The following is a 21,322-nucleotide window of genomic DNA, read 5'->3' as shown; positions in this document are numbered from 1 at the left end:
TAATTTTATTTATTTTATATTATACATCTAGGAACACTGTGTAACAAGATTTATGATTACAGAATAACTCTTTCAAAATAGTTTCCATTCCAAATTTTTCTCACCGTTTGGGTAAAAAGTAAAACTTTTGCATATAGTTTTTCCAGACGCTTTATTTTGTTACTTGTCAGCCAAACAGAACAAAAACAAGAAACACAGATATAAAAGAGACAGGGACAGGACCAAAATCAAATAGAACCCATGTAAACCAAAATAAACGCATTTCACAATATTTTAAAAATTATTTTTATCAATCTACTATAATAGAGATGTAGAAAATAATCTTAAGACGATTGTGCAGAAGACTGTTTATTCCTGCACCTCCGTATATTCTTCTCTCACCTCCATAAATTTTCATATTTCCAAAAATACCTCTATAATATTTTGGATTACATAATTTGGAAGCTTTTTTTTCAGATGTATGATTAGTTTTCGGATTATATAATCTCGAAGTCTTTTTTAGCTTCTGGATTACATAATCTGGAAGTCTTTTTTCAAATGCGTGTCTGGATTACATAATACGAAAGCTACTCTATGGTGGTGACACAAAAAAGATAAGAAAGTATTTTCATCTTATGTATGGGGTGGCAGAAGATAAGTGCAGGAAGAAAGAGTCTTGTCCAAAAGACATCCATCCAACCCAATTTTCTAACTGTAATATGGCCCAACTCAGCCAATAAAATTACATGATTCTATCTTAAACAATTGGGCCATTGCTTCTAGCTACACCTTCATACTTTCTTATCTCACCCTCATACAAAATGTGAAAATATCTTTTTATCTTTTTGTGCTACTCTCACCCTCATACATAATTTGAAAGATGTTTTTGGATCTAGAAGTGTTCTTTAGATTTTTTAAATCTTGAAGTCTTTTTTAGATATGAGATAAGCACATGGATTATGTAATATAGATATATTCAGATATATTATGGATTACATAATCCATAAACTAATTTCATATTAAAAATATTTATGGATTATGTAATCTAGAACTTAATCACGAATTAAAAAAAAAAACTTCTGAGTTACATAATCCGAAAGTTAATCTCATGTATAGAAAAGACTTTCGGATTATGTAATTGAAAAGCTAATCACAAAAGGATTTTAGATTACATAATCCGAAAGCTAATTAAGAATCTAGAGAGAGACTTTTGGATTATATAATCTGAAATATTAAAGAAGAAAATTTTTGGAATAAAAACCTTGTAAAAATAGCACAAGAACGAATGAAGGTGTAGAAAGAAGCAGACGAATTCGGTTTGCTTAGAACAAACTAAAACCCAGATCCATCTAACTTCTAGGTGATGAAATAAAATTAATAAATGATAATGGTTAATCATTATATTTAAAAGGTTATTTTTTTTAATTGAACAAAAAGTTCGTTCTTGTTGTTTTATTTTAATTTAGTGACGAATTAATAACATTTAACTCTCTTTTTTTATTATAGTATTTGTTAAATGTTTTATTCTATTTTTATAATGTTCATTCTGAATGTAAAGACATTTTTCCAACAAATATTCCATGTAAAAAATAATTAGTTACTAAATTAGAGACCACTTTAGAAATAAAAAAAAAATCAAAATAATTGGTAGTTAAAACCTTGTAGCTAATTAGATACCAATTTAGAAACTATTTAACAATAATAGAAACTAATTTAAAAACAAAAAAAAAATTAGTCTCTAAAATGTTCTCTAATTTAGTCACTATAACAACTCATTATTTTTGTTTCTAAAATTGGTTTTTATTTCATGATTTGCTTGTAGTGACCTAATTAAAGGAAGTATAAAAAATAATTCTTATTACAATCGAATTTGTCAATCTGACTGGTCAAATGATAAAATTCCTTGAACATGTTCCACCATTTCAACCTGCTCAATAGACACAGGAAATTAAGCACTAAAATCTTAAACATCTATACAACCATCTCACATCATATCATCCTTAATTGTCCGATTGTGGATGATTATTCCCTATTATAAATTTTAACTAAGACCACAAAAATATATGAGAATAATTGTTTACTTAAAGGTGGAGTGATTAATCATACTGAAGTTTTCTCTTTGGCACAGATTAAGGTTTAGTCCTGGATCTCATTAAAGATATCGTCAACTAATTTATCATTCTCTTATTGGTGTCTAGAACCCTTGGTATATATGCATTCAATTTAATATTTTTATAAGGGTTGATTCTTGTTATTCTTTTTTATTATTGGTAGAGATGAGATAGACAGTAGGAGGTCTTTTTGATTGATATGTAAATGGAAAGGTACTTTGTGAACATCATTTTGTTGTATAAGGATTGGATCACCCCTGAAGTAGTCCCATTTAATTTCATTGCTATTTACTGGAAAAAAAATATGAGAATAAACAAAATATAAAGAAAAAATATAGTTGAAATAAAATTTACCTAAGGTCACCAAATGTTAGGGGACTCGTTAATGAGTCTGCAAATAACAGAGACATTAACCTCATCATCCCTTGATTTGTTAGGAGTAAGACAACTGAAGGCAATAGGAAGCTCAATGAATATACGCTTATGGATGCTAATTAACTTTGTTTGCATTTGTGACAACTCCTTCCTCAATGTGGAAACATTTCCTTCTCAAACCTATCTTTGAGAAGTTTCTTCCTAACCTCACTAAATTGTAATAAAGTAATATGTCAACTGGAATATCAAAGAATTGTATGATGTTCGTCCCTCGTACAATACCTCGAACATGTCCTTGATGCCTTAGATGATTCTGAACGATCAAAGAGAATTGCCCATATATTTCTTCACACCCTTAGACAATAAATTCCTCTAAACCAAACTCATTATTTAAAATAATATATCTTATTTCTTTCCGTTTCTTTATATATCTATCTATATATATATATATATATATATCTATATCTATATATATATATATATATATATATATAAAACATGCTTAAACACCTAAAATAGGAGTGGTAAATTGTCATCCAAGTTATAGGAAGTAAGAAACAAGACATAGTAAATTATTATGTTTTTTTATTAGTTTGTTTTATCTGTTTTACTATTTGTCTTTTGAAATTTGGGTAAAGTTACAGTTAATCTTTCACACGTAGGCTCCACAATCCAGACCAAAATGATGGGGCTCCATATATCACCTTTTTTTTTTTTTTTAATTTGGACAAAAACAAATAACAATTATAGTGTAGTTGTGCTGTCCTTAATAATACAAATTTCCTCGCAGAAGAATTGAATGCTTTAATGTTTGTAAAGATTAGGTCATCATTGCACTGCGCCAATTATTCATCATCGCTAATTATGTTTATATCAAGTTCGATTAATATATATTAGCATGTGAAGATCTTTAATGAAACACCAACTGTGATACCCTAGCTATGTTATTGCTGACGCACACTCCCAACTACCTTTAGCTTCATTTTTTTTTTCATTTCTTTAGATTATATTAGATTTTGGATTTTGTGCATCCAAATCCTCTAATATTGTTGTTTGCACTATATCAGTTTGACAATATTTTATGCACGCATGAAACTAAAATTACCAAATCCGCTATGGCGTTATATTTTTGTGTTCATGTCTCATGCATGGTAATTTTTGCCTTCTCAAGAAAAGAATGAAACTCTCCCTGTCGATATCTTGTAATCATGCACTGAAAGGAAATAGAAGCTTTAAGAATTGTTTGCTTTATCTTTAGAATTAATTCTTCTCATCATCTACATGTATCAATACAAAGTTATGTATCTCAAATGTATGTTTAATGTTTCCAAACCAATTACATCAAAAATGAATTTTATGTAACTTCAAAACAAAAACACACTATAACATTTGTACTGATATATATATATATATATATATATACATGTATTTCAGTCTGAAATCGTAATATTAAGGTTTTGAAGTTTTTAATCTGCAACAGTTTTATATATGATCTCAAATGCAATTGCATTACATTATATATATCTGTAATTGATTGCAATATTGAAATTTTTGGGCTTTTTAGAACCCTGACTGTTGCTGTAATTTTAAACTTTGCATCAGTTGAAGAGGTTAAATAGAATGAGACAAGAAACTTGTAAATAATAAAATGCAAAAATTGTTCAAGTTCTTAGGGTTTTGGCCTAAATTGTAGTATAATCTCTTTTTCTTAAAATTTAGTTTTAGAGAAGTTCACACATGCTCACAGAGTTCGAATAACTGATACGCTTGGGAGACGCTTGGGAGTGAATTATTATAAGAATATATGAGATATAGGAAATCTTGGTCTGGGGATCATCAGTGTATAGTCACATGGGAATTGTGGTAACTAGAAGAGAACTAAGTTATTCTTTTTATATAAAACTAAGGTAAAGATGGTTGGGTTTAATTAGTTAATTGTGGGTAACAAAGGCTGCTTCAAATTTCAAAATCCAAGAAGGATCAACATCAAGTCGTAGATAGCAAGCCTTGGTAACCGAAAATTCTCTTAACAGTCACCTTTGGTCGTCATGGTTTTTTGCTTGTCAGAAATTCCTCACATAGGTTCGTCCCTAGTCCAATAAGACTCCACCCCATATTCCAATGGCATGAGGTGATCTAGTATATATTGTATTTTCCTCCCCAAAACAAAGAATCTTGTCCAACCATATCTTTTGTCAGGTGTGAGCCCTTCGTTGGGCTTCTCACTCCTCAATCAATCTCATTGAGGAATGTGGACGCCTACCTATGTACATGTAATTTTGCTGCTTTTAAGATCGGGACCACCCAGTATGGAGGAGAAGGAAAGCTACAACTAAGAACAACCACCAAATTATGTATAATATACACTTCCTCATCACTTATTTCTTTTAACTTTCACTCTTTCCCATACACTCAAATTATACTTTCTACATATCACTCACACAAATTAAAATCTTCACATTCTTTCTCTGCCCTTAGGGCATATCTCCATGGGTTGCCACAAACCTATATTAAGGTATTCACTGTTCACAACTACTAAAATTACCCCTGTAGTGGACGAAGTACTCATCAGTAGGCGCAACATGATTTTAAATTACGCTGTGCAACTGTAACCAAAATGTTTTTTAACCTACTCAAACTGCATCCCCACCGTAAATATTATACGATCATATTTAAAATTATGAGTCATATCAGTAGGTCTGAGTTAGATTGAATTGAATCTGATAGAAAGAATTAGTTAGAAAAGTAGGTTAAATCAAGATTTAAATTTTGGTTAAAAAATATGTTTATATTTAATAGTATCAGACGATGAAAAACACATATATTCCATGACCATGTTTTAATGAGGATTATCTTAAAAAGATGTGTGTGGGGAGAAAAACACAGTGATAAATAGGGTAGCCAATATTGACCATGCATGCGTGTTTTTGCAGTGATAACAGAGAGGACAGACTTTGAATTGTTTGATATAGGTCGATATGGACCATGCACGGTCTAAAAATACACAGAGATGCAACCACTTTGATCGAAGGGAGGAGGATCATGGGCTAGCTAGTCTGATACATTGGAATTGGCATACACAATTAATAGTTGGAAAATAAAACTATTGTCTGAAGGTGTGCGAGAAGTGTAGATAGAGAGCATTATTAGGTGTGTGAGTGAGTGGATAAGTCATCGCAGCAGTGTTTGAGGATTAGAAGCGTACCTATCACAGTTAAAAGGGGCGAAGGGAAGAAGTGGGGAAAAAAAAAGATAAACAGAAGAAAAAGACGAAATAAGAGGAGCCCTGGGAAAGCTGTAGTGCTGGATAAGGGGAGACACGAGTAGGGGCCCATGTATAGGAATGTGGGATTATATCCCATCCCATCCATGCATTGTAGTCATGTCCTTTCAAATTCCTACCTACCTACGTTTCATGTATTCCCCTAAACCTTCCATTTAAACAACTACATACAAAACACCAATCTATAATGGCAATTTATCAAATTAGTAGTAACAAAATAGGAGCAAAACATGATTACTATTAATTACTAAGAGATGTATCAAACTTATTTTCATGCACTTAAAACACTTATTTGTTGTAAGAGCGTAAAATGGCAGATTCGTTTAAAACACTAATGATGTCTCCAATGAAATACACAATATACATTAGAGTGTAAAGTGGTGGAATACTGTGAATGGTACTATACATGAATTGCAGAAAAAGTTGAAGATTATTAGGCGCCAAGTGAAACTAAGTAGATGGAAAATAAAACGAGTGGCATAATGGAACAGAGAGAGAGAGAGAGAGAGAGAGAGAAGGGAATGAGATGGTAGTGAGGGTGAGAGTGGGAGGCAGGGCCCTTGACGGCGACCACAGGGTATAGTATCAATGTCTAGGTGCCCGCACTGCCCGCGTTGCCCAACATGTACATCCAGAGTTATTTGTTCTCGTCTTTACCCAAAGCTCGCGTCGTTTTCCGCTTTGCCCGCCCAATCCAAACTTTTGATTTTTAAGGGAATAAAGTTTGCACACCAAACCAAACACACCACTAATGTAATATTGTAATTGCAAGTAACATAAGATATCCTTGATCCTCGGTAATAGCTGCTACATACTACTATGTTTGTATTATGTATGTACCGTAAGGACTAAAAGGCATGTCGGTCTTCTCTTCTCTTCTGAATTCTGAATTCTGATTTCTGAATTCTGAATTCTCATAAATCTGACCCACTCAGTCTCTGTCTGCCTCTCCGGACGGCACGCGCGCTCAGGCTATGCTATTCATTCATTCTGCGATGCATACAGTACAATGTACATTACTACACTACACTACACACCACATCACATCACATTTCAGTATTTCGATCCCAATAATTGACATTCCCAGTTTTTGTTTTCCTCCTGCCTCACCTTTCCCTTTCCCCTTCTTTCTTTTTTCATTTTCTTTTCTTCGAAAACCCTCCCAACGTCACATTATCTATGTGTCTCTCTCTTATTGGCCCCCTACTCCACTCAACTCTTTCACATTCTTCATTTCTCTCTACCTCACTAACTATTTCCCACCCATTTTCATGCACGCTTCGAAGAAATACCATGCATATGCCAATTTAGCTAGTCAAATTCAAATTCCAATTGTTACAACAACAACTTGCTTTCTCTTTATATCTGGACAATGTTTGATTTGGTCAATCTCCTGCATACAAAATCATGACTGCAACTTTTTAAATCGGCTATATTGGGTTGTTCAACATTTTTGCATGTGATTTGAACAAGTAAATTTTCCAGTCTTGGCCCCATCTACGCTGGCTTTTCCAAAAGTTGTGAAAGAAACACTAATTCCCTTCGATTAATCAAACCATCTAATTAAATTAAACAACATAGCCTTGGATCCGTTCAGTCTCAGTAAGCTGAAGAAGGCCCACGCCAGATCGATATATAGATTTTAATTACATGCATACATAGCTAATTCTGTTAATATTAAATAAATATATCATAGGAGCCTAAGACTGGTAGATAATAATGAGAGATCACCTAATTACTGATTGGTTACTATGCTTTCTTATAACTCAAGTGATTAAGATTAATTTGTCATTCATCATCGACAATGTCTCTCAATCAATCAAAATTTTGATTGACAAATGGTTCAGCGAATCCGAAACACATAGACCCCTCATTTCCGAAGAATCTCCTGGTTCCGTCTCTTGTGATCGCATATTTTTGTTTCCCTAACTAATTATCCTTGACTTTACGTTTTCAGAATTTTCTAGGTAAGCAAATGTAAGTGGTTAGAAGCTTTTTGAGCCCTTGACCTCAATTTGCACGAGTCAGCTTCTTCGCATAATCATCTACCTAATTGTGATTACTATAGAATTTGACGTTATTAGCCCAATAACATAAGTGATTCTAAATTGATGTTGAATAGCTTTTAGATAAACCAGTATAAAGTATTATGAATGAGTGATTTCGTGGGTGCTCCCTTTAGTCATGTCCAATAGAGGGCATTTTTTTGTACGCAATGAAGAATTTCTACTATCTGAATACCTTACGATCAATTCGAGTAATCGTATCAGACTGAGACCCAGAATTCTAAGGAATTATTCTGCAATAGAACCTCTATTACGGTGCACATATAAGCGCACCGAATTTCCGTTAATAGGGCACCAATTCCTTCAATAGTAATTAGCGCAGTTATTCATCATTCAATACCCGGTTTTAAAAAATGTTTTATAATTGATATTGTTTTAAAATTTTAATTTTCAGAATATAGTTTTCCCCATTCAACCAAGTAACTGTCTCTATCTAATTGTGTTTGATTGTGGTAGAAGCAATATGAGTCTAGACAAATCTTACATACCTATTTTTGGCTAAGATCAAAATTGACGTACCTATGAAATTATAGGATGGAATCTCGACTTTCCCAAAGAAAAAAAAATACTATTATGAAAAAAACAAATGAAAGTACTGCAAAAATTAGTGAAATTATTATTAACAAATTATTGGCTTATGTTAGATTCCAACAGATCGTACTATATGTTGTGAATACTTCCTACTTAGTATTATATCTCTACATATACTTTTTGATTTAAATTTCATATTAACTATTTATCTCCTTTATCACTTATTAGCTACATAGTTTTTTTAACCATTTATATCAAACATTCTGTAATATCCATTATTTTCCTTCTTTCACATAAAAAAATGTATAATACTTACACTTCTATTTCTAATTAAGATTTATTTTTTTAGATTAAATTGTCTTTCAAAATGGGCAATTTATACAAGTAGAAATGACAATACCCTTTTGTAGAGTTCACATGCATTTTTAATACATAGTTAAAAATGATGATTAAATTAAAATAATTGTGTGTGAATGGATTGATAGAAGTTGTATAGAAGCAACAGTAGAATATATAAAAAAAAAATGCAATATCTGCAGCGCTTCACATTCTCTGAATCACACACTGTTGTTGGTCTTGTTAGGTAGAGTGGACCAGAGAAAGTAGAATGGTGAGAACAAATATAAACAGAATCATTTGCAAGACCGCAGCTGCAAACGAACGTACACGGTTTCATATTCCAGTGTTAGAATTTCATGCAAGATCTAGTAATTTGATTCCATATGTTTTTCTGGTTCTTTTATGAAATTAAAAAAAAAAGGGTATCTGAAGACGGACATTTGTGAGGGTCAGTTCAGTTGTCCCATTTGATTCCATGAATGTGAAAACTGATGAGGAGGTATATTCTTAGTGGAGATATAGGTCTTGCAATAAGCCATAGAGAAAACATTCATGTGATGAAAGAAAGGATGAATTGATTGCTTGTTGCATCCTTGTTTTGTTCGTTGCTGAGCATATAACTGTGAACTAGGGTAGGAATGAAGTTTCAGTATTTGGGTGTGTGATGTGTAGCAGAGGCAGGACAATGGGACATGTGTTTGTTCTGGCCAGGGGGAGTGAGTGTGGGGAAGGGCTGAATTGAAGCCATGAGTTTCGGGCGCGGAGTGGCTCTTTCTTTTAGTTACTATAGTTGTAGGGACAATCAGCTTTACACGTACTTCCACGTGACTAGCCCTCACCTTGAACTTGTAATGATGGTTTTTGAACGGAGAAGAATCTTCATCTAGAGAAAACCCTCAATCCCTTCCTCCACAAGCGCCAACAAGTACCACTCTTTTACAAAACTTCATCACTGCCCAATTTTTTCATGCTATCAGAAGACTTCAATCCACTGAAGAAACTATTATTTTTTTTCACAACAACTCCGATGAACTAAACTTCGAATTTCCTTTACATTTACACATTTAATACATTTGTGGAATATGATTGTTTTCAAACTGGGGGAACAAACATATATATCCTTCATCCTCTACTTTTTCGCTTCTAGTATTATATTATTATTGATATACGAGCCGATTGATTCATTTAACAAAAACATTTGATAACATAAATTACTACAACCTTCTTTACACGCCATTTTATATTGGATAAAATAGGAGCAAATAGTGAACATGACTCTAGAAGTAGAGACTTTCATAGTTGTTAAATTTGTACGTGGACGCAGAATACATGAGCAGCGAAACGCCCAGTCCATAAAAGAGAAGCACGCGATAACATAGAGAAAACGGTTTTAGCCATATGCGTGTAATAGAAAAACGAAGTCGAATTCAAATCCGTTGTCTGCAAGTTTCTGTTGATATGCGAGCAAAAAGAAAAGGAATTGAAACTGTTTGGATGCATAGAAATTAACGAAGTGTCTTTACTGGCACTGTTTACTCATAAGTGGGACAAACAAAATGATTTCATCCCTTACATACTTCATAATTGGTTCAGCAAAGACCGCACGTATGATAGAATGTGTAATGATCAGTGCATTAATAAACCTCTCCTAACTGAAGTTGGAATCATATAAGATTGAAAGTAATAATTAGCTTAAGAAAAAGAATAATATCTACTATATAATATCAGTTGTAGTCAAAATTTTGGAACAGCAAAGAGTTGTTGGGATGACCAGAATGGAAAGTGGAAACCCAACTGGTAGAAATTTATTTTGTGACACCTACACAACATTTGAAGTAATATTCAAGAAGATAGTAAGTTTATTTTTTGTTGAGATTTAAAAGTGAAGCTTATATATAATTTGATTTAAGGAAAGGTAAATTTGTTGGGAGTGTAAGGAGTTGGCACAGAGTATATAAATATATATTATTAGCAGCCCCCAATTCTATATATTCTTTGGCAACAACTAGTACCTGACTGCCAACGAAGCTGTCCTACTACCAGCATAAAACAACGAAGCTGGCCAATTGAATTCCCAAAGGCGAGTCTCATCATACACTTCTACTTCTCCAATCTATATACTCTTTAATTCTCTCTCACTCATACGCAGAGCACACCCACTTTCTTTCGCTTTTCTTTCTCCACTAACTCAAAAAGCCTCGCCACCCTTTTGCTTTTCGTTTTTGGATTGTTGTAGATCCACCAAGATAAAGAAGATGATCCAAGAACTGTTGGGTGGAGCTGGCCTCTTAGCAGGAGAAAGAAAACCCTCCATTAATGGTGGGGGAGGTGGAGGAGTTCTACTCCCAACTACACCATCTTCCTCTTCTCTTCCTTCTACAGCAACTAATAATGTTACCCTCACATCCACCACCACAACTACCACTACTGCCACCACCACCACCACTCCCACGTCCGAAAACCAAAACCTGAGGTGCCCGCGATGCGATTCCTCCAACACCAAGTTCTGCTACTACAACAACTACAACCTCACTCAGCCGCGCCACTTCTGCAAGACGTGCCGTCGCTACTGGACTAAAGGTGGCGCTCTCCGAAACGTTCCCATCGGCGGTGGCTGCCGGAAAAACAAGAACATCGGCGTGGCGAACTCGGTGGCAAAGACAGCTTCAACCAAGATGAAAGCCGTTGCATCTGAGCTTGGAAAATCACCAGGTTTCGGTGGGTTTGAAGTTGAACACGAGCTTCCACCACCGAGCCAAATCCTTTGGGGTTCCCCCCAAAACACTCACCTTCTGGCTCTGCTGAGAGCTACTCAAAACCAAAACCCTAACCCTAACCCTACTCCCATGTCCATCAAGGAAGAAGGGACCCTGATGGGCCACATGGTGAGCACTGAGCCCTTGGTTTCAAATGCGTTGCTGAATCACCGAACCTTAGACTATGATGCGGTTGCGCAAGTTCCGTCGCTTGGTCTGTTTGGGAGAAGCCATCAAGATCAACAACAAAATGGGGGGTTCCTACTTGGGGAACACCACAACAGTGGAATTCAAGAGCTTTACCAGAAGCTAAGGTCATCATCGGCTAATAATTATTGCAGTGATAACTCCTCACAAATGTTTATGGGAAACATGGCTTCTAATTATTCCTCTTCTGTGTCCAACAACATTATGGAGACAACTTCGGTTGCTGGGGGTGAATTCGGATACTGGAACGGTCCAACCTTTTCCTGGTCTGATCTTCCAACAACGAATGGCGCTGGTGCATATCCGTGACAGAAATAATAACTGTTTTTCTCTCTATTTTGTTCACCGGTTAAATTTTCTTTTCCTGTTAGACAGTAGCATAGTGCTCCTAATTAATCACTTTGTATCTTACGAGTTTGGTTCTTTTGTGGTTGCTTTGGTTTGGGTGGTATATGAATATGGATCTAGCACTTTTTTCTGTTCTTTCCTCGCTAGCCTTCAATATTTTTTATTTTTTGTTTTTGTGTAAGTTTGGTTGACAGTGTGCTTGGCTAAGTTATCTGTGGTTATTTCGAGGACCAGAGTTCAAAACTGAATGGAGAATTGTTTTAATGGTTCATATTACTTGCCAAGTCTCTGGATTTTGTTAATGTAGTTTTGCTTCTTCCAATTCGACTTTTCCCCTAGTCTTAATTACTTCACCTAAGCGGCCTAATAAACATTAATCGTCATGAACGAGAAAATATATATCGATAATCGTAAGAAAGAGATTACAAAAATGTAGAGTAGATTGTTACTGACATTAAACCGGGAACATGACAGCTTCTGAACAAAAACAATTTTCTAACCCATTAAAAAAGAGTAAAGTTGGTGTGTAGAAGAATATATGATCTTGGTATACTAAAAACTTTAGGGTTTTGTTTTGGTGTGTGTTAGAAGGAGGTGGTGGAGGTGTGGTGGTGGTCCTAGTGGGTAGCATATGCAAATGCAAGAACTTTGTTTTGTTACGAGAAATCGACGAATCTAAGGGGAAACCAGCCTTTTGCAAGGGTTTCCTCAAATAGCATTAGAGAATCTTGGAATTGGTAATGGGAGGAATCCATCTGTGTCCTTACAGAGAGCAGTGAGCACTTATGCTATGCCTGACTTGTGTTTCTCCGGTATTGTCCAAAATTTTATTTCCTTCTTCCAGTACTGACAATATCTATCAAACGCGCACGCACAATGTTGTGTCTGGATTCTGGAACTAGCTGTCGACTCATCTTGATTCTTGGTATTCTAGTCAGTAATGCGAACCTATCTAACGATTCTAACCTATTATGAGTGTCTCACACGTTATGTGACAAGAACGAGTCACTCAGTCACATGCAAACAAGTAATTCTGAATCATTACGCCGTCTCACAAAGCTTTGGTGTTTTTACCAGAGAGATTCAGAAGCTAGTCACAGATTCTTCGCCTCTTCAACGTTCAGAAAATATATATATGAGATCAGTAATGTGTTGTTATCAACTACGTCGATAACTGTACAACTCGGAGAAAAAATAGGGAAAGACAAAGCAAAAGAAGAAAAAGTAAACGGTCACAAATAGAAAACAAAACTAAATGGAAAAGGAAACTAATTTTATTTATTATTTAATTATCTATTGTTATTATTATAATTATAAAAAATACAGTAATAATCAATTATGGAACTAATAATTATTTATATTTATAAAAATACTTTAATGAACTTTATTTTAGCAATATAATCAATTATGATATATGCTCCCTCACATTTCTTCCTCCATTAATCAAAACTATCACCATCCCTACTTTTTCTCCTCATTGCTGACTCTCTCTTTCTCTCAGCAGGTCCAAAACAAGCTTAAATAAAGATTCGTTGGACTAAAAGCTGATCTGCAAAAATGTAGTTATTGTGTCGCTAGCTGTGATGATTCTGAAATTAAAAAAAAAAATGTGAATCTTTAAGACAACTAAAAACGCTATTTAGGTTCAATTTATCTTTACTCGCAATAAGATTGAATTTGATTTGTTTTGCATATTATCTTTCACAATAGAATGGAGTTTCTTGGTATAATTTGTACATTTATCATTAACCATGCAATTAATGGTAGCTTATATAATAAAATAATAATAATAATAATTGTCTTAATTCTATAAACACACAAGAGACAAAAATAACTTACTTAGATACAAAGAATAAGGTGATTTGTACATTTTTGTTTTGTGTGTGCATACTAATTTTATTTATAGAAATTCTTAGAGTATATTTAAAATAGCTTCTGCATAAATAATTTTAAGAATGACAAATTAGAAGAAAAAATATTAACTCATGTAAAAAAAATTATTTACATAATAGAAAGTTACTAGAAAGTGGTTTTCTGTTGGTTAGAATTAACAATTGTAAAAAGTTAATTTTTATTTAAAAATATTTATTTTCCTTCTTGTAATTAAACATAAACTAATTTTGATATAAAATTTGGTAGACTTGGGAATTTTGAAAAGTAAATGGTTAGTCTATTTGAATGTTTAAACAACTATTTATTTAATGCATTTTAGGGTGGATGGACAAGCCTCAAACTCAAGTCCTTTAGTGATAAGAAGCTTTAACCAGAAAAGTTCTTTTTGTCATAATTTTTATTATACTTATTATTATTAATATTATTAAATATTATTAATATTATTAAATATTATTAACATTATAAATATTTTAAATATTATTAATATTTTAAATATTATAAAAATTATTAATATTTTAAATATTTTAAATATTATTAATATTATTATTACTAATAATATTATTAAATTATTAATATTAATATTAATAAAAATATTAACATAAATATTATCACTAATATCAATATTATTATTATAATTATTAAAAATATTTTGTATGTAATACTTTATATACGAATACAATTCGTATGTAATTTTTTTTAATTTTAATATTATAATTTTTTCTTTAATTAAATTAAAAGAAATAATTAAACTCAAATTACTTTTCTAATTTAATTCTAACAATCTAATAAATCTTAAAATTATTTCAATTCCTTATATCCGTATGAAAAAATCGGTATGTAATGTTGACTTTACAAACGGATCTGGATCCGTATGTAATGTTCACTTTACATACGAATCAAAATCCGTATGTAATGCTCACTTTACATACGGATCTGGATCCGTATGTAAGGCTTACTTTACATACGAATCTAAATTTGTATGTAAAAATCCGTATAACGATCACATTACATACGAATCCAGATCCATATGTAAAAATCTGTATAATGCTCACGTTACATACGAATCTAGATCCGTATGTAACGCTAAATTTATAAACGGATCCAAATCCGTATGTAATGCTAAATTTACATACAGATTTGAATCCGTATATAATGCTCAATTTACATACAAATTTGAATCCGTATGTAATAATCAGTATGCAAATAAAAAATTTCTTGTAGTGTTTATGGTTATTTAAATCATGTGGATTCATATGAAGTTTTTTTTTTTGCATTGGGTTCAAATTTAATAGGTAGCTTTTTTACAAGATTTTGGAATATTCCCTTAAATACTCATATTTATTTATTATTAATTGTTGATAAAAAAAAATATTTTGAATGTGATGGAGAGAAGATATAAAGATAAGACAATAACAATATTTTGAAGGAAGAAAATTGAAAGATAAAGAATAACCTAATTAATTTGAATTACTTGAATAAGAGAGAAAAAGACATTGAAATTTTTTGGCAAGAAGAAAAAAAAATATGAAATATGAATATTTAAGTCATAAAAGAGAGAAATATGAAATAAACAAAACAAAGAAAAAGTGTATTTTATACATTATACTAGTATATGAGTAATTAATTTTGTATTAATGTAGAATGGATTATGATATCGTTATAACTAAGTTATATATATATATATATATATATATATATATATATATATATATATATTTTGTAATAACATTACCGTGTTATTGTGTATTTAAAATATCTTGTCGTTACCTAAATAGACAATGTAAAAATTATTTTTTTATTATGTTGATAAGTTTCATTCATTTCAAATATTGTTCCATATTTTTTAATGAAAAAAAAGTTATAATTAAAAGAGTTATTTATAGGTTTTCGAAACTATAATTGAAGGAAGCTATAAGTTGTTTCCCTTGAAATCAAAATACATGTTTAATATCCATTTGAACAATGATACATTATATTGACATTTAAATAAAATTATTTTATTATAAAATAATATTTTTTTTAAAATTTGTAAAATAGTTGTTTTTACTGTCTCTTGTGTTAAATAAACTTTATTTTATCTATTTTTATCATAATTGCATCTTCATAAATTATTATTCATCTTTAGATCATTGAATTCGAAGATGAATGATATATTGAGAACTTATTCTACTATATAGAAAAACAAATATTTTTATCATATTTAACAAAAATTAAAATTTTAGAAAAAAAAAACAAGGTTGTACAGTGAAGAAGGTTGTAAGGTATATTTTTCGAACTCAAAACTCGTGAGGATGCATAGCGTAGCAAGCATGCGAAACGATGTGGGAATACTAAGTATTTTTTGTTATGATTACAAGAAATAATAATATAATACAACATCAAATTAACTTGTTAAAAATTGCTCTCTTCAAATAGTCCTCATATTCAGTCAAGGCTTAATTCTTTTACATTTTTGTTCAACAGTCACACCCTCGTAACTGAAACTTGTAAACAAAATAATGATAAGAATGAAGAAAAGTGAAAATCCAAAGTTACAACTTAAACTAATCACATCGAATTATATATAAAACCCTTCTGAGCCTATGACTTGGGGAGGTGTTTAGCCTTGCCACAGTACAGTTCATTGGGAGGGACAAGAGCCTCAGTGTATACACTCTGCTCATTGTTCCACACCCTCAGATACAACTCTTCACCCAAATACCTTCTTTCCCAGATTGCAGACCTCAAGTTCCACATACCCTTATTGTCCAAAGATACCAATATGGCACTCCACGAGTTTGGATACACCTGTCATTGCATACACACAAGAGAATAAAGATACTAAAAATATTTCTATTCAATATAAGTAACACACCCTCTAACACTAATGTTTTTTGACACTTATATTTTTATTAGTTAGAATTCATGAGTTTCCCTAGTTTGAAAACGAAGTTCATGTATTTAATACAACTCACTCGAATTTCAACAAAAAAGCATGTCCAAAAATGGCCTTATTTCTCAAGAAAATAGCTCAAGTGAAGCTAATGACTCACCTGAACAGTGTGTCTAGTAACCCCATCAATCAAGTTGTAAGTCTTTCTAGCATCAGGGGTCCACAAGCCATTGTCGTATCTGGATATTTAGATTTGGTCAATCAATTTTGTGATCAACAAATTGAATTAAACCCGGTTAAGAGGAGTAAAAATTAGTTATATATCCTACCCAACAACATAGAAGCTAGATCCATCCATGTGCCAGGACTGAATGTAGTTTTCATTGTTCTGGAACACTATTTCTGCAAAGTCATGGAGGGTGAATCCTATGACTGAGGTGCCTAGTTTGGCAAGGGTGGGTGAAGAAGGAGGAACATCTTTGATGGTATGGAGATCAAAGACACCGGGGATGTTAAACCAATCAGCAAGCTTCAATGGGGTATTTGGATTGACGTGTGAAATTCCATTCACTGCATAACGTAGCTTTCCATCTATTATGGCTTTGGAATTTGCCAATAGAAGTGTCCTTACAACAGGGATGGTTCCGTAGTGGAATGAGCCCTGAGGATTTGGCCGGGCTGCATTTGCTGTCAAATTCAGTCTTTAAAGAAAAGTAAACAAAAACATAGTCAGAGGCAATGATCAGAAGATTCCCAATTGAAAACAGTGCAACACTGAAAATAATGAACTAAAACGTTTACTCTTAAAAAAGGTAAAAGTGATAATATATGAGAGAGATGATGGTAAAGATACAAAGCTTACAAGTTAAGTAATTCAAATGTGTTTCCTAAAACTAATGACTAACCAGCTAAAATTGCTTTGATAGCTAAGTTTAAACATTTTATGAAAAGAAGTTAAAAACTATTAAAATAAAGCCGTGTAGTAGTAAACAATTTTCTTTCAAACTTTATTATAAACCCTATAATAAGATATAAAAAAAGGTGTATTTACCTTTCAGTTATTTTAATTATTTTCCACACAAATGTTTAAAAATGAAGGTGATATTTTTGGTAATTAAAAATGATTTTTCTTATCAAAATAACCACATGTACGATTTTACTTAACATTTTTATTTTATTTTAGAGGAGATAAGTTTTGTAAAAATAAATACAGTACCTGATGCTTCTAGCTTGCTCCATGGACCATTGAACATCATTAGTTGGTGGGCCTTGAGGCAATGGAATTGGGGCCTTAGTGTTGGAGCCAGCATACCGAAGAGTTGCTGTAGAGGTGAGAACACTGGGCCCAGTAAAACGGGTAGATGCAATAATGGCATAGTCACTGGTTGGGCCATGAAGTGTGACCAAAACAGTGACAGATTGGCCCACATGAACATCAAGGGAGTTGTAGGACTCCATGATTGTGTGTGCACCTTCAACTTCAATCAGCTTCAAGTCATGCCCCTGAATCCTGAAGTTAAAGGAGGTTGATAACCCAACATTTGACACCCTTAACTTGTATGTTTTCCCTGTAAATAATTTCAATGTACCAAAATTAATAACTATTGATGCTACTGCTTTAACTGGAAATTCAAAACTATCACTATTTCATAGCCATAAGATAGGAAATAAAATAACATGCTTTTTGTTGATGGAAATGGTTACCAGCTAAGCCACTGAATACTGCACCATTTTGTTGCCCATTTATGAGAAGAGAATCAGGATTAGGAAGACTCTTCCCAATGTCCAATAGTCTCCTTAACACCTGAAAATCAAGCTTCTATTATTATTTTTTCATTTCAAATGTAATTAGTTAATGACATCAGTATAAAAGTTTAATGGTTCATGCATTGTTGATAAAAAAATTCTGATTAAATTATAATGGAAGAGGATTGTATATTATCAATTATTTAAATTTATTTGAATATTTTTAATTGAGTTGTTATTAAAATAATTTGTTTTATTAAGTGTCTAAAATAATTTTTATTTTTATTTAAATATCTTTGATTCTTATGACCTCAAACTCACTTTGTACTTTCTTTTTCCAACTCATTCATTTCATTTTCAATTTCTTTTAACTTTCATATCAACTTCCTCATTAATATAAATAACTTTACATCATTGTTAAATAAAAAACAAAGACTACATTGTAGATTTGTTGATATTTATAACAAGATAAAGTGTATATAATCTTCAATAATATTTAAAAAAGAAATTGCAACGATGTTAGTCATCCAATTTAAAACCTTCATAATATAAATATGGATGAAAAAAAAAACTCATAATGTAAATATTATTTTGAATTTATTTTAATGTTAACCAATAATATCTAAATTGATGGAACATTAGGATGAAGAATACTTGACTTTTTTAAATATAAGTACGGGGATAAGAATAAGTAATATTTTTGCTCTTTATCCCCATGCTCATATTATTTTAAATTATTAAAATATTTTTAATTTTTTTATATTTTATTTTAAAATTTATGTAATTATAATTTATTTTATTTAAACTCATGAGAAGAAAATTTATCTTTTGATATTGAACTCTTAATAATATATGATATATTTTTCTTTGACTTTTATGTTCCAAAAAAAGTATGTAATAAATATTTTAGTAAATATAAACGGAGTATACATACATTTATTATCCAACTGGACAACATAAAACACAAATTTCATACTATTAAAAGGTTAGTTCAAATAACATAAAACCATATATAGTCAAACTTTTCATTTTGATGCATTTCTAGATATCCCTTCATACATCAAAATGAAAAGTTCAATACTGTTTGACGTAGGAGAGATTGGATATTAGACCAAATTTTCCCAACTTATTATTGGTTTAACCTCAAATGAATTCTATGGTCATTTGCTTAATATAACAATTTTGCATGAGTGAAAACATTAAGAATCGGTAAATAGAGAAAGGTTTAGGGAGTGAAAGAAAGGAATTGAGGGAAGTGATTTCTTGACTTACTCTGTGGTCGGTTTTGTACCAATCTCCAATAAGCAGGGTGAACTCTGCATCAGGTTCAGGATAGGGGATGGATATGACAGATCTTTGAGCAACATTGAATCCCCCAAAACCACCACCAGCTTTATGGATTTTGGTTGATGGGAAATATGTGTATGTTCCCACTTGATCTTTTACTTGGAACTTGTATGTCCAATTGGAGTTAGGAGGAATTGGACAATTCGTTCCTAAAACCCCATCTTCCCATGATGTTCTTCTTTGTTTTATACCACTCCTGTTTTGCATTACACCAAAAATATTATACACTCAATTTATGAACTAAATAGAGAGAAAAGACCACTAACCATGTAATCAGGAATTTTTCTTCCAGCTTGTTAATCACATTTACAACTATATTGTCATTGGTGATGGCTTCTATTGTAGGACCCGGAAATTGACCATTGATAAGAATGCCCTGTAAGAAACCAAGTAAATATCATATTCATACACTCTCAGAAAATGTCATTTCAATAGACATGGAAAAACGACCAACCGGTTGTGGAAAACCAAGAGGATAAATTGTTCCGTTTGTGATTTCCCACGTGAAGTACAAATATCTGTCTTCTGCAATAACTGAGAGACCACCCCACCAAGCCAAAACTCCAAGAACAACTGAGGAAAGAATGCTCTGCTTCATCTTGCCCGTGACGCGCTGTCAAATTTCGAATATCTTTTTATTCTTAATGAATTGCAATTTCAACTCACGCTATGACGAAGAAGAAGTGAAGCGAAAGATATCTACAACAATGCATGCATTGAATCGATGGTGAAAATTGAAATACTAAAGTTTCTAACATAAGATCGTCTGTTTTAACTAGAATTTCTCGCTAATCATATTTTGTATCAGTTCACATTTTCAGTTCCTAATTAAATCATTCTACACTTGATTTTGCAGTAACAGTTTCTGTAAATTAATTAGGCACTTTTAACTATATATAGGATCTTGTAATAAATATTTAATTTAGAGATCAGAGTTCACTCATGAAATAAATTTTTTGTATTATTATTTATATACTTTAATGATTTATTTTTGTAGCTTCTTTCATTATCCTATAGCGTCTATAAATGATTATAAACGAATGCAATGAATCTGTGTCTTTTTCCTTTTTCCTTACAAATCATATTTCACATTCTATTGTCAGTGCAAGTTTTTTTAATCTGGATAGTTCAAATAATGAATCAACAAACGAAACGTGAATGCTGTATCAATCTTAGGAAAATAATAGTTTATAGTTCATATTGCATGTGTTAAGAAAGTACATAATAAGAAAGGAGTTGAGAACGAGAAATTTGAAAGCTTACCAGAAATCTAAGCTCCTCTTAGAGAAGAGGAAACAAAGATGATGAACCGATACGAGAATGGAGAATGCAGTAGTGGTTCACGCTACCTAATATATAATGAAAGAAGTGCGCATGAGAAAAAGAACTGAAAAGATGTGATGGAAGATGCGCAGTGTGCACCAACATATACTACCAATTTGAATGCACATTCAATTGGCACAACTCAC

General features: G+C 32.1%; 2 protein-coding genes across 3 annotated transcripts; one reads left to right on the top strand and one right to left on the bottom strand.

The window, feature by feature from the left end:
- The first annotated feature begins 10,624 nt into the window (after window positions 1-10,624).
- LOC137808336 (dof zinc finger protein DOF5.7-like) lies at window positions 10,625-12,266 on the top strand. The gene is made up of 2 exons (XM_068609394.1): window positions 10,625-10,764; window positions 10,921-12,266. The coding sequence occupies exon 2, from the start codon at window positions 10,940-10,942 to the stop codon at window positions 11,954-11,956; it is 1,017 nt and encodes a 338-aa protein (XP_068465495.1). The 5' UTR covers window positions 10,625-10,764; window positions 10,921-10,939; the 3' UTR covers window positions 11,957-12,266.
- A 3,985-nt stretch (window positions 12,267-16,251) lies between these two features.
- Window positions 16,252-21,322, bottom strand: LOC137808335 (L-ascorbate oxidase homolog). 2 transcript variants are annotated; one of them, XM_068609392.1, is made up of 9 exons: window positions 21,117-21,322; window positions 20,308-20,466; window positions 20,120-20,229; window positions 19,779-20,049; window positions 18,465-18,564; window positions 17,977-18,328; window positions 17,090-17,461; window positions 16,921-16,999; window positions 16,252-16,675 (listed from the first exon to the last, which is right to left on the bottom strand). In XM_068609392.1, the coding sequence occupies exons 2-9, from the start codon at window positions 20,449-20,451 to the stop codon at window positions 16,469-16,471; spliced, it is 1,635 nt and encodes a 544-aa protein (XP_068465493.1). In that variant the 5' UTR covers window positions 20,452-20,466; window positions 21,117-21,322; the 3' UTR covers window positions 16,252-16,468. The 2 variants fall into 2 exon arrangements, with proteins under 2 accessions (XP_068465493.1, XP_068465494.1); XM_068609393.1 differs by having other exon boundaries at window positions 20,308-20,552; window positions 21,117-21,252.

The sequence above is a fragment of the Phaseolus vulgaris genome, chromosome 3 (assembly GCF_000499845.2).
Source record: "Phaseolus vulgaris cultivar G19833 chromosome 3, P. vulgaris v2.0, whole genome shotgun sequence".
Taxonomy (NCBI): Eukaryota; Viridiplantae; Streptophyta; class Magnoliopsida; order Fabales; family Fabaceae; genus Phaseolus; species Phaseolus vulgaris.
Note: the sequence above shows the minus strand (reverse complement) of the source record. Positions and strands in the feature narration are given on the sequence as shown.